Source organism: Oenanthe melanoleuca, chromosome 20 (genome assembly GCF_029582105.1).
Source record: "Oenanthe melanoleuca isolate GR-GAL-2019-014 chromosome 20, OMel1.0, whole genome shotgun sequence".
In the NCBI taxonomy this organism is placed as follows: domain Eukaryota; kingdom Metazoa; phylum Chordata; class Aves; order Passeriformes; family Muscicapidae; genus Oenanthe; species Oenanthe melanoleuca.
Genome location: NC_079353.1, coordinates 13,613,503 through 13,627,553, shown reverse-complemented (window position 1 = coordinate 13,627,553; position 14,051 = coordinate 13,613,503). Strand labels below are relative to the sequence as shown.

Genomic DNA, 14,051 nt, shown 5'->3' with positions numbered 1-14,051 from the left:
AGAGCACCCCTCTTAGGAGGAAAGGCTGAGAGAATTGGGTTTGTTAAACCTGGAAAAGAGGAAGCTTAGAGGTGACAAAATTGCAGCCTTTCAGTTCCTAAAGGGGATTTACCTAAAGGAGTGATACTGAGATTGTCTGGTATAACACAGTTTTGAGTATTAGAATCAGACATTCTTTGTTGCAGTCTGCTGGTCACTCCAGGGGATCCTTCCTCCATTTCAGTGGGATGAGTCTTGGGTGAACAGGCATTTTATCATGCACACTGATCACATATTCATTAGCTATCCCCACTTCCTTGGCTTTATTTTACATAGTCACACCCCTTATCAGAAGTCCTGCCATGGTTCTTTGGGGTGCATCTTCAACTCCTGGTGTCCATTTTAGGTGGCTGTTCCTCAAGCCTCACTTTTGAGTAAGTGCAGTGTGACTGTTTTGCATAACTTCTGCTTTGTCAGCCTTGCAGACCTGGGCTGGCATCCTGCTTGTGTTTTGTATGACTTCTGTTTGCCTAAGTTACATCCTTTATCTGTTTCTACTAGGCTGTGCTGTTGTGTTTTACTGTCCTTGACAAGAGTAAATGTTGTTCTGTTCTACTATCCTTATCAAGTGAGTAAAATTCTGTTCTGTTCTACTGTCCTTATCAGGGGTACTACCCAGAGAGGACTCACAAGAAAGATGGAGAGAGGCTTTTTACAAGAGCATCTGATGACAAGACAAGGAAAAATTGATTCAAACTGAAAGAGAGTAGGTTTAGATTAGATATTAGGAGGAAATACAAATATATATACATATAAAATATTAGATGTTAGAGGAAATTTTTTGCTAGGAGGGTGGTGAGGCTATGAGGTGGTAGCTGTGACTACCCATCCCTGAGGGTGTTCAAGTCAAGGTTGGATGGGGTTCTGAGCAACCTAGTCTAGTGAAAGTTGTCCCTGTACATGGCAGGCTGTTGGAAGTAGATAATCTGTAAAGTCCCTTCCAACCCAGGCCATTCTGTGATTCTGAATTGTTACAGCTGATTCCCATATTGGGAGAGCAGAGGAATGCAAAGCTGGGACTGATCCTGCTGCACAGCCAGTGGTCTCAGAAGCAGCATCAATAGTGCTGGTTTTCTCCTGGTCTGGAAGAGGTTCCCTTCAGTTTCTTAGGTGCCCTGTGATGGCTGGTCCATGTGGCAGGATGCTGCTGGTGCAGATGGCAGCAGGGGCCAGGGCTGGAGGTGGCTGATGTGGGCAGGGATGCTGCTGCAGCTGCTTGACCAGTGCCAGCCAAGCCTGCAGCCCCACTCATCAGGGGCCTTCCCACTTGCAGTTTGTTTCATTTAATGCTTCCATCTAATCCAAACAAGAAGTTACAGAGCACCCTGTGCCTAGACAGCCCTGGATGGGCTCCAGCCCTCAGCCTGCAAGATGTAAAGATTTGCATTCTCTGGGGTGTCTTGAGGAGCTGGATGGTGCCAGGGTTCTGCAGAGCCAGGACATTGCTGCCAGAGGCACTGGCACCTCCATCTCAGGGGAGGGCTTGTGAAGGAAGCAGCACTCCTGGCCTGGGTGGTGTGAGGTGGCAGGGCAAACACTGCCCTATCCCCACAGGCACAGGAGATGTGCCTGCCACTTCCTGGGCCACTCACCAGCTGCCCCACAGCTTCCCTACGAGGAGCTGGTACCTGCAGGCTGGTGGGAAGGGCTGTGTCTTATCTCAGGGCACAGCCACCAGCTCCCAGTCATGCTGCTGGGCTTGGCCAGGTGCTGCCCCACCAGCCCCAGCCATGGGCAAGCCCAGCAATGGGCACTGCTTCCCTCTGCTCGTGGCTGAGCTGTGCATGAGGAGGAGATGGAGCTGAACCTGGCACATTCCTCTCCCCATCCCTGTAGCACACAGCTGTGCTTCTGCCTGCTCCTCTCTGCATCCCTTGCTCTGGCAGCTGCTGCAAGGGATGTTTCTGGTTCCCACTGAGAACTGTCACCACAGCTCCCTTCCTTGGGCTGTCCCCTGGCAGCCCTGCCAGCTTGGGCTGCTCTTCTGGAGCCAAGGTTGCTGCACACTGAGCCTGGGCCCTCAGCACAGACATTCTTACTGCTGCTTGAGGAGAGCCTTGGGTGCTGCTGGCTGGTCATGCCTGCTCCATTCAGTGTTCAGTGATGGAAAGTCCACAGGAAATGAAGGAAGTGCTGAAGTAGGAAGAGCAGCTCTTCTTCTCTCCTGGCCTAGAGGGACCCCCATCACCCAGCAGCTCCTATGAGCAGTGCTGGTCTACCCTTCTCTTCTGCCTCAAGCTCAGCCCCACATGGATCTAGGAGCCCACTTTTTGCTTCTGTAGGCTGCAAGGCATCCCTAGTTCCCTCTCCTTGCCCTACCAGGACAATCTCTGGCTCTGGGAAGGCAGGAAGTGGTCTGGATGGCCAGGTTGCTCTTGTCTTAGCCAAGTGGAGTCTAGAGTGTTCTGTGGAAGGCAGAGCAATGTTTGGGGCACACACTGGGGCAGCCAGAGAAGGGGAGATCCTCCTGCTGAGCTGTGTCTGCTCATGGTGCCTGTTAGCCCTAGTCCCTGAATGCTGAGGGATGCTGCCCTGGCTGATTGCAGCTCTGGGGCTGCAGTTCCCTGGGCACCTGCTGTGCACAGCTGTGCCATCTGCTTCACTGTCACCTTGTGTTCTCTCCACAGCCACCAAGCTTAAAAGCACTGAGCCTCTCCCCAATGTCGTCTGCCTGGGAGTGCAAGGGGCAGGACACCTTTGGCAGCAGTGAAGAGCAGGACGAGGTGCCCCAGCAGGTGACAGTGGCAGCCACAAACACAGGTGGCCAGTGCCAGTGGCCGAAGGAGGAGCCCCAGGGGGCTCCCCAGAAGAGGACGAGCGCCCAGAACGGGGTGCAGGACAGTGGGGGCATGGGGGTGAAGAAGAAACGGAAGAAAAAGGATCTGGGAGAGCAGGAAGGGGGAGATAAAGCAGCTGTGGAGGTGAAACCAAAGAGGAGGAGAGAACCTAAAGAACCAAAAGAGCCTAAAAAGGTGAAGGAGTCGAAGAAGCCGAAGGAGCCCAAGCAGAGGGAGGTGGCCAAGAAGCCCCGGAAACCTCGGGAGCCCAAAGCCCCGAAGGAGCCTAAAGACAAGAAGAGTGGCTCTGAAGCAGCCCCCAGATCAAGGCCCAAGAAGAGCAGGTGGGTGGTGCTGTGGCCCTGTCCCTGTGCCTGCTGCCCACAGGGCTGTGGGCTTGAGGAGCTGCAGCTGGGGAGAGCAGCACTGGCTGTGCAGGACACTTGGTCTGAAGGCTGGGTGTGCTGCTTGGGATGCCAGGATGAGCTCTCTGGCCATGCAGAGATGGGACAGGCAGCTGCTCCTTTGGGGAGGAGGCCCTGCAAGACTCCAGATCCATGAGAGGACCAGAGTCTTGGCCTCTCCTTGGTCTGGCCTTTGTGCCATGTGTCCTGGGGCAAAAGGGACTTCAGGGCGGTGTCCCACCAGGACAGTGAGGTGCTGTGTGGCAGAGGGCAGGTCACACATGGTTTGGGGCCTGGGCAGAGGGTATGTGAGAGAAAAACCTGGCCCTGGGCTGTGTGCAAATGAGGGTCTCTGCACACCCTGGGCCAGCAGTGTGCCTCCCCTTGACTTGGGTTTGGAGGATGGTGGAGTGCACCCCATCTCCTCTCCCTCTCCTGGAAGAGTTGTCCCTCCTGGCAGCTGTGGAGCTGTGCTGGCAGTCAAAGCCAGCAGTGGGGGAGCCCTGAGGACTCCTTTGTACTGCACAGGCCAGCACTGCCACCTCTGGTAATTCCTCAGCCTTTTAATTAACAGGCTGGCTGGCCAGAAGCTCTGATTTCTTTTTAATGGGTAATGTGTGCAGGAAGCAGAGCAGGTCTCAAGAGCATCTTCCACAGCTCTGCTCCTTCAGAGTGCACTGACAGCTGAATCCTGGGGAGGCCATGGCTGTGGGGCTGCCTTTAGTCCATTGGTATGGGCTGTGGACAAGAGGAGGTTGCTCAGCAGGACAAGAGCTGGCTGCCACATCCCCAGCAGACCTCTGAGCCATGCAGTGCTGTCACTTGTGTTCCTACTTGAGCCTGGGGCTCTGCAGATGTTTGTCATGGGCTGGTGAGCCAGAGCAGATGGGGATGGGCTGGGAAGGTGAGGGAAGGGCTCCTCCAGGCCCCAAGGAGGGCTGCAGCAGAGGGGTAGAGGTGGAGAGGGAATGAGAGGGGCTGCAGGCAAGGAGGGAAGGATGAAGCCTGTGTGAATGCAGCACTGGGCCTCAAGGAGGGTCCTGGGATGAGGGGCACAGCTGTCAGATTTTCCTGATGATGCTTCTGCTGTGCCCCTGCTGCTGTGGGACCAGACCAAAGCAGGGGATCCCAGGGAAGTGCAGGCCATGGAGGCTTGTGCTCCTGCAGGCATTCATGGCTCTGTTAGGCCCTTTGGCTGCCAGAAGTGCCTTGGCAGGATGCTGTGCATTACATACATGGCAGCCCATGACTGCAACCTGTTGTGAGTAGCTGGTGGACAGATCACCCTGCCAGAGATGGGGTTTGTGGCAGGGTAACCCCAGCTGCAGATTTGGAAACCTGGCTCTCCTGCCTGGGCACAGCAGGTTCTGGGCATACCATGAGGGGCTGAAAGCAGCCAGCTTGCTGTGCTTGGTGCCAGCAGAGCCCTGGTGAGGAGGCCACTGCATGAAAACCAAACCATGTAATAACTATAACACATCATGCAGCCAGAAGAAACTGTGTGTGGGAGTCTGGGAGTTCCACAAAGCTCTGTGCATTCCTGATGCTCTATCCCAGTGTAGCCTGAGCCTGTTGTGCTTCCTCCCCCTCACCTGCACCTTCCAGGAGGACCCAGTTCCAGCTCTGCTCCTTGGGGAGCCCAGCCCATGCATCCTCCTTCCAGCTTCCCTGCCTCTGCAGCCCCTCTGAGCTTTTCTCAGACTTGCATTGGGCTGTGGGTCAGCCACCAGCAAAGCCCCTGTGTGAGGGATGGCCGTGGGTGTCAGGGTGGCAGCTGTGCAGGGAGCAGGGCTCAGCACCCCCTGTGCCCCCTGGGAGGTGCCTGGGGGCCCTGGCATCACAGGGAGGGCAGAGCAGGCTTTGGGTGGTTTGTACTCTGTGAGGATGGAATGATTGCTGGGAGTCCTCTAAGTGGCAGATAATGGTGGCATAATTTCTTCTAAATTATTTCTAATCATAGTCAATGACTGACTCATGAATGAAGCAGTTGTTAATTGTGACTTACAAATCAATATCTTGGGAGTTATTGCTTGGTGGAAGCACTGCTCATAGAGCATTTTTAGGGCCTCTCATTTAGGCATATATGCATGGCCAAGGCATTTTTGGCCTGAACAACAGATTTTTACCTTTATTTTTTGCTAGTCACAAGCAAGCAGAGATTTTTCTCATTAAATGGAGCTAAAACCTTGGCATCCCTTTGAAATTAATGGTTCCTCTGCCACTGTGCCTGGGATCTGGGATATGAAGGGGGTGAATGGTGGGGCTGGAAGTGAGGAAGGAGGCATTTCTCAGCCCTGGGACAAGCACCAGCTCTTTCCCTTAACAGTGTTCCTTGCAGAGGGTAAGGATGGACTGGCATACTGGGAGCAGTTTTTTTAATGTGGTGCTTCCTGGTCCTGTTTCCTTGTGCAGGCAGGGGTGCGGGTGGCCCTTACCCTGAGAACATGCCTTGGGACTGGCTTGTCTTTCCCTGTTTTTCAGGAAGGTAGTGGGATTCATGGGAGCAGAGCCCAAATCTCTTCTGTGAGCTGAGCATGAAGGACATTGCCTGGTGGGACAGAGCTTCCCTTGGAGCAGCAGTGCCTGCTGTGAAGGGCCATTGTGGGGCTGGATCTGCATCCACCCTGCTCAGCTGCCTCAGGAGGGGGCTCAGTGCTGTGGTTCAGGACCACAAACCATGGGCTGGAGCAGCTTGTGCTTGCTCTAAAGGTTTACTGGCATCTGGCAGGGCTCTGTGGCACAGGGCAGAAGGTGCCCACCAGTGTGGCCAGTGCTCCTCAGACTGGGCTTGAAGGTTTGTTTCCAGGGTGCCAGGACATGGGTTGCCTCTGGACTGCTGAACTTTGTTTCTCCCTTTGGTCAGCACAGGATTTGTTTGGGAGTGCTGTGATCAGAGCAGGCACCTGGCTGCCCTGGTGTACTGAATGTGGCAGTGGAGAGATGATCTTTGTGCCTGTGCTAGACCTGTGAGCTGAACCCCAGCTCCTCCAGCCCCTGTGGGGCTGTTTCCCTGGCTGGTGAGAGCACCCAGCCTCCCTACCAGGCAGGGAAGGGTGGACCCTTTCATCCCAGTGCTCTGGAACTAGGTGGAGAATCACTTGGTGTGCTTAATGAGTGTTAGCAACTGGGGATTCCCAGTGCTGGGGGAGGTCCAAGGAGTCTTGAGCTGCCTCTGGGTGATCCAGTGAGAGCAGTGCTCTGTGTGGATACCTGCTGCCTCTCCCCTGGGATCCCCAGGACATGGTCTAATTGTCAGTTTGCTTGGCAGCAAAGACACCCCTGTGGAGAAGAAGAAGAAAGGGAAGAGGAAAAATGAGATACCAGTGAACAGCTTGGATTTGGATCAGGATCTCCTGAGCCCATCTGTACAGAGCCCAGAGGAGTCTGCAGAGTCAGCTGACAGCCAGGTATGTCCAAAGCCCTCAGCTGCCTGCTGCTGGGACAAATCCTGGCTGCCTCCCAGTGGGACCACAACAAGGGCTCTGGGCACAGGAATCAGAGAGCATGTTCAGCAGTGTGGTCAGCTTCTGTGAGCCTGAAGTCTGCTGTTGACCCAGGGCTGAGTGCACACTGCTGCCCTGGGCCCTGCATGTCTCAGCCTTGAGTGTTCCTCTCCAGCACAGCTCTGGCAGCTCTCTCTCCTGGCACAGCACAGGGGGCACGTTGGCCCCCAGCCTGGGGAGCTGCAGGCCCTGCATCTCTGCAGAGCTCCTGTGCCTCACGTCCTGGGGACTGGTGGGGCTCTGTGGGTCAGGATGGAGATCTCAGCACCTCGAGGAGTGCCTGTTCTTCCTACCAGCCCCATCCCACTGGGGCAGGAGAGGGCCTGGGAGGGATTCTGGCAGCCCTGGGGCTTTCTGTCTGTGGCTCAGGCAAGGAGGAGGTGCTTGGTCTGCCCGTGCCTCCCTGCTGCCTTTTTTCATCCTGTGAACAGAAGCGGCGCTCGGGCCGGCAGGTGAAGAGGAGGAAGTACAACGAGGACCTGGATTTCAAGGTTGTGGATGATGATGGAGAGACAATTGCTGTGCTGGGAGCTGGGAGAACCTCTGCCCTCTCCGCCTCTACCCTGGCATGGCAGGCAGAGGTAGTGCTGGGTGTGGGACTGGGGCTGGGGTTCTGCCTCGTGCAGGGTATCCCAAAGTGCTGCTGCTGAGGCTTGAGGAAATGGTGGGCCCCAGCTTAGGGGTGTGGTGATAGAATGCCTGTCTGGTAGGGCTCAGGCTGACTTTTCAGGAACTGTGAGATGGACAAGAGGTGTGCTGGTCCAACTTTCCACCTCCTGCTTGGAGACTAAGGCCTCTGGAACATGTCACACAGCTGGACATGTCCTACCCACTGCCCATGCCCACCTTTGGCTTTGGTCTCTGTAGTTCCTGTCCATGATTATTCTATTATTTTGTCCCTAGTAGCTGAGGGCTTTGTAGGTGTCAGGCCATAATCTCCTGCCTGCATTGCTGCTCTCCATCAGAGTGTAGTAATGCCAGCCTGACCCTTGCCAGCTGAGCTGATCTGCTGGGCAGCATGGCAGGGACCAGCTGGTGCCACTGTGGTTTGAGCCTTGCTGTCATTCTGCCTCTGCCCATGGTTCAGTCCTGGCTCCTGGTGAGTGCTGGCTGCTCCTTCCTGCCTGTCTGTGACTGTGTGTTGGATCCTGCAACTCATTCCATCTCTCTGGTCACTAACAAAGCTTCCAGATATTAATGGTGGTCACTAGTTGTTTTCACAGCGTTTCTGTTACCCTCTCTAGTCCCCTCTTCCCAAGCTTTTGGTGGGTAGTAGCTCTGTTGATAAGCCCTGACCTGATGATCCATGCCTGGCCTGGAGCTGTCACACACCCACAGGACATGCTGCCAGTGCTGCTTCAGCTCTGCCTGAGGCTGTGTCCCAGCTGGGCTCCTGGCAGTCATCTCTCCAAGTGAGACTTTCAAAGCAGCAGGTATGAGCTGCCTTTGGCATGTGTCCATGCTCCCACCCTGTTCTCCTCTCAGTCCTGAACTTCCACCTCAGTTTGTTCCAGATGGGTCATAAAGGCTGATGTCCAAAGCAGCCAGGCTGGGTGGTTGCTCTGGCTGGCCAGCCTGCCCAGCTGGGCTGCTCCCAGGGTCAGAACTGACAGGCAGGGCAGGATGTGGGTGCTGTGACCTCAGGGCTGCTTTCTCCATGGCCTGGACTTGCAGCTTTCCCCTTGCATCCTGGACACAGTCCTAAACAGCTCTTTGGGCAGTGCAGAGCTCCTCCAGCAGCCTTCAGGCAGCCAGCAATGAGCCCCAGAGCAGTGGCAGGCTGTGTAGGGGCTGTGGGTCAGCATGGAGCTCCCAGCAGCAGGGCACTGTGCTCACTGTGTTCACAGCAGCCCCCTGTGGCAGCAGCAGAGCCCAGCCTGGGCATGGGGGAGCAGGCACTGCACAGTGACTGTGGCAGGGGCACTTCTGCATCTTCCCTTCTGCTGTCTTAACCCAGTGTAGGGCAGAGTTCCCCAAACTGGGCAAAAATCCTGCTCCTCTTTACCTGCTTCTAATCTTGCAGTGTCCCACTCCCTCCAAGAGAAACTCCCAAAAACCAGAGAGGTTCCCCCTCTCCCCCCATCTCAAGGACCTAGCCATCAGTGCTTCGTAGCATGTCAATGGGAAAAATTCCACAGGCAAAGAGGAAAAGGAAAAAACTGATCCCAAACACACTTTCAGATGAGTGGTGTGGGATGTGCAGTCTGTCTGTCCTTCTCCAGCCTGCCCCATGCCTTTCTTTGAGAGACTTTCTAGTCTGCAAAGTAACACCTCAGGACTGCTTTGACTTGGTCCATATTCAAGGGGATGAACAGAGTCCTTCTGTTTTCTGCTCTGCACTTTGCTCCTCCTTCTGCTGTACTATCTTCCATCCAAAGCAGAACTAATATTTCTGATGCTCAAGCAGGTTCTGTGTTTTTGATGTCTGTCATCTCTCCTGAATCTTCTGTGTGTCTCTGTAGCACAGACAGGCACAAGCCTGGCTCTCTTGCCTCTTGGCATTTGGTGGGGCTGGCCCACCTCTCCAGAGCTGGCAGCAGGACAGCATCAGGGCCACCTGCAGCAAAGCCTGTGCTCAGCAAGAGGGGCTGTGCTGGGAGCCCCTGGCTGCCAGCAGAGGTTATCTGTGGGTGAGTCTCTGGGGAGAGTAAAAGCCTGCAGAGGGAAGGAGGCAGCACTTGGAGCCTGCCAGGGAGAGCTGCATGGAGAGTGGTTGGGTGAGGTGCTGCTGCCCATGTCCTGTGGCCATGAGCAGATGACAGTGTGTGGGTGACATGTGGCAGGGCCTGACAGACCCACTGCCTGCTCTCCTGAGGCCCTTGGGGCAATACAGCACTATGGGGCTGTACAGCTGCCAAGGCATGACCAGAATGTGGTATGGAGAGTGCCTTGGAGCAGGAGTGTGCACGTTTTGGCACATTTCCTTCCTTGAGTCCATGGGCAGAAGTGCCCAAGCTCCCTCCTCTTTTCTGGGAGACTTGCCACCCTCTCTGGCTGCTCTGGTGTAGCTGGAAGGTCCCACACAGCAAACCCCACAGGGCCTGGCTGAGCTGAAGAGGACAGGCTATGAGTGTAGCTGGGCTGGCAGCACCTGCACCCTTGGACCCAGCAGGGTCTCCCCAAGCACAGCTCTCCCAGTTCCCAGTGCCAGCTCTGTCTGCCTGGCTGGAAGACTGGGAGAGAAGCAAGCAGCTGTTCTGTGCTGGGAGAGTGCCAGGAGCACGTGATGAGCCAGAAAAACAGAGCTCACTTTTCCTGTCCCCAGGAGCCTCCTGAGGATGATGCCAATATCATTGAGAAGATTCTTGCCTCCAGGATGGTGCAGAAGGAGGTGAGTGGCAAAGATGTCAGTGGGTCTAGAAGTCCCTGAGCAGAGGAGGGATGGGACTGGCTGCCCTGTGCAGCAGGGACATGAGGTTGCAGTTGGTGCTCTTGCTCCTGTGGTGGGGTGCTGGGATCTGCCCAGACTGACACCTTTCTGAGCTGTGGATCAGTGTGATGCCTCTCCTGTCCTAGGCACCAGAAAACCTCTGGAGAGGAGTCAGGCCTGGGCTGATGCCCAGAAGGTGTTGGAGTCCCCCATGCTCAAGGGTGGTCTCATATCATGTTTCCCAGGGCTGCTGCATCTCTGGAGCAGCAGCACAATGAGTGCCTGGCTGTCCTCACCAACCCTGGGGCTCAGTCCCTGGAGCCTGTGGCCAGGCAGGGGATGGCTGAGCGTGCCCTCCCCCAGCTTCTGCACAGCCTGCCTGTCTCTGACTCTCCTTCCCTTGGTTTCAGGCTCATCCTGGAGGCCTGGCATTTGAGACAGAGGAGTTCTACGTCAAGTACAGGAACTTGTACGTGCAGTGTTGTGGTGTTTTTTTTCTGTGAGCCCTGTGCATGCAAGGAGCAAGGACTGTGTGCTCCCACCTCCATCTCATTTCCCAGCAGCTCCAGCATCTCTGTTTTCTTGCTTCTGTCCTCCTGAGCCAGCTATGGTGGTGGGAGGCAGGGAAGCTGCTGCAGCTTCAGTGCTTGGTCTTGGTCTGGTCCTGGGGCTTGGCTTTCCCCAGTTTGGGGCAGCATAGGCAAAGGCAAAGGCATGGGCTGAGTGTTCTCTGGGTGGCTGGGAGATCCCTGCTGCTCTCTGTGCTGCATGGGTTTCTGATCAAAGGCCTCTTGGTCACGTGTTGTTGATTTTTATTCCCCCTGCAGCTCTTACCTGCACTGTAAATGGGCAACACTGGAGGAGCTGGAGAAGGACCCCAGGATCTCACAGAAGATAAAGCGCTTCCGGAACAAGCAGGCTCAGATGAAACATATTTTTACAGAGGTGAGAGTGGAGCACAGTGAGCAGTGGTGACTCTCACCACTGATCCTGAGCCCAGTGCCATGGTGAGCAGGCCAGGAGCTGCCCCTGACACCTTGCTGCCAAGACCAATCCATCTCCAGGGCCAAAGCCACCAGGGCTGGAGCTGAGGAACATCTCTGGTGCCACTGGTGGAATTATGAGCAGGGTGACAAGTGTCACTTGCTGGGCACTGTCAGCTCTGGAGGAGCTTGGTGGGAGGGAGGGCAGCATGTAGGACTGTAGGTGCTTCTGTGGTGGAACAGAGATGCTGTAGGAGAGAGGGAGCTATAAATATCTGGGCTTAGGGCAGCTCCTGCCTGCTCTGCTCTATAAGCAGATTAATCTTGCTTAGTATGAAAGGCATTCTATAATTTATCTTGCTGCTCCAGAGATAGTTGTTGGATCTCCTCAAACTGCCCCTTACAAATGTAAATCAGGCTAGTAGGCTATGAAAATTTCTCCATTGTAGCTGGAAAGCTGGGGGTGTGTGTCAAATTTCTCAGTCACGAGACTATTTGGGGTCTTTCTCAGGATGCAAAAAGAAGCATGTGTTGGAACATTCTGTACTACTGACAGTTCAGCAAGGAGCACATGCTCTTTTCCTGTAACTTAACTGGGGCTTGGGGAGTTGTGAGCATAGAAGCCTGATTTTTCTCCTTCCCAAGCCCTAGGCTGTGTCTCTCCAAGGACTGTGCTAGGTGGGGCAGGAGGGAAGCAGAGACAGAGACCAAGGTGTCACCCTTGCAGCCATGGGGTTCATTGGGTGCTATGCACACAGCTCTGGCTGCTGCACATCAGCTGGAGCAGACAGCTTAGGACTTGTACCTTGGGGCCAGATAGGCTGGAGAGGACATTCCTGCCTCCCAGCAAGGGCAGCACAGAGCACGTGACTGCTCTAAAGAAAGAGCTCTGCCTTCTGCTGGGCTCCTGTGTCCTCCCTGCCCAGAGACAGATGTCTGTACCTGTGTCCAAGGCACTTGCTCTGTTGCAAACATCCTGGGGACAGATACCCTGCAGCTGTTTACTTGTGCCCATCTGCTTAACCCTGAAATCACCTTGAGCTTACCTCTTGCTTTACTGTTTGCCATCACAGCCTGATGAGGATTTGTTCAACCCGGACTATGTGGAGGTAGACCGAATTCTGGAGGTGGCTCACACAAAAGACCCTGACACTGGAGAGGTGAGAGCTGCCTCTCTTGCTTGCCCCGTAGAGGGAAGGAGGGAGACTTTAAGCCCTCCCAGCCTTCCCTTGCACAGCTTTTGCTGTCCCTGAGGACCTTTGGCACAGGGTGATGGAGGGCTGCCGACCCTCCTGTCTCTGAGCCTGTCTCTCTCTCTTTGTTGCAGGAGGTCACTCATTACTTGGTGAAGTGGTGCTCACTGCCCTATGAGGAGAGCACCTGGGAGCTGGAGGAGGATGTTGACCCAGGGAAGATTAAAGAGTTTGAAGCCCTCCAAATCCCTCCAGAAATCAAGCACATGGTAACGTACCCTGAGGTAACGTTGAGCTCGCTGCCCTGGGCGCAGGGACTGGCTGTGTCTCGCCACAGTCCAGCAGTGCTGACCTTGTCCCTGGTGCTGCAGTGCAAGCCCTGTATCCCCCCCTCCAGAGGTCTGAGGGTGGGTTCCAGAGGCCAAGCCCTTGCTGTGACTCAGCTGTCAGTGACTGCTTTGAAGAGCTGTCCCTGATGTGCAGCCCCAGCATCGGGATCTGGCCTCACTGGGCATTAGCATCTCCCATGCACCTTGCCCCTGCTGTCCCTCCTAGGAGCGCCCAGCATCCGAGTCCTGGCAGAAGCTGGAGAAGTCCCGGGAGTACAAGAACAGCAACCAGCTGCGGGAGTATCAGCTGGAGGGGATGAACTGGCTGCTCTTTAACTGGTATAACAGGTGAGGAGGGGCTGGAGCCCAGTGCTGCCATGAGCAGTCCTGCTGGCAGCAGGCCCTGTGTGTGCTGTCGTGGGAACAGTGAAGCTGGGGAGCAGAGCAGACAAAACAGCAGCCTGACAGAGCAGCCACTGGGTCCTTCAAGTGATGGAGCTGGCAGGCAGCTGCCAGAAACAGTGGATTTTCTTTAGCTTTGCAACTGAGTCTTTAGGAATGTTTATCCCTGGTAAATGCTGATGAGTCTTGGAGATAATAGGGCTTAGCTATGGTTCTAAGATACAGATTTTTGTTATTGGCCAGGCTATGGGTGACCCACTGTGTGGCAGGCAGGTGAGAATATGCATGTTCTCAGCTGCAGCAGGCCATCAGATGCATCTTTCTCTGATTCATGTGTACCTGAAAACCAGCATGTTTCATGCTGATTTTGAATCCATGATCTTACAAGAAGTTGGTTGGCTTACCCAGACAGATTTGGGCCACTGTACCAAAGTCCCCCCACGCTCCATGCTGCAGGGTCAGAGAAGTGTGGGCAAAGCTGGTGTGCCTGACATCCCATCAGAGTTGGTGACAGAGTGGTTTCTGCCCCCAAGAGCCACGTTGACCTGAGCCTGTCCATCTCTGCAGGAAGAACTGCATCCTGGCTGACGAGATGGGGCTGGGGAAGACAATCCAGTCAATCACTTTCCTCTCAGAGATATTCCTGATGGGCATCCATGGCCCCTTCCTCATCATTGCACCTCTCTCCACCATTACCAACTGGGAGAGGGAGTTCCGCACGTGGACGGAGATGAACGCCATCGTGTACCACGGCAGCCAGATCAGCCGGCAGATGATCCAGCAGTACGAGATGGTCTACAGGGACACACAGGTGACTGACACACAGCCCTCCAGGGTGCATCCCCCAGCCCTGCTTCCTTTGCTTGGGAAGCTCTGAGCTGCCTGTGGAGCTTGTTCATTTGGAGAGGGAAAGCTGATCTTTACAGGCTCATTTGCTGGCATGGGCTCAGGTTGCACTGTGTATGAGTGAACAGGCATAACTCATGCAGAATGGGGAGGGTGCAGCATAGCCCTGGATCTTGTCCAGCCTATGTGCCTCCCCTGGGGCAGT

The 14,051-nt window shown here is 55.0% G+C and overlaps 1 protein-coding gene across 1 annotated transcript in view; it reads left to right on the top strand.

The window, feature by feature from the left end:
* CHD6 (chromodomain helicase DNA binding protein 6) overlaps positions 1-14,051 on the top strand; it is an 83,570-nt gene that overhangs the window by 35,760 nt on the left and 33,759 nt on the right. The window contains 10 exon segments of the mRNA XM_056507138.1: positions 2,667-3,160; positions 6,489-6,627; positions 7,155-7,304; positions 9,989-10,054; positions 10,504-10,562; positions 10,921-11,038; positions 12,150-12,236; positions 12,404-12,538; positions 12,825-12,946; positions 13,568-13,811. Of these exon segments, the coding sequence (XP_056363113.1) occupies positions 2,667-3,160; positions 6,489-6,627; positions 7,155-7,304; positions 9,989-10,054; positions 10,504-10,562; positions 10,921-11,038; positions 12,150-12,236; positions 12,404-12,538; positions 12,825-12,946; positions 13,568-13,811 (1,614 nt within the window).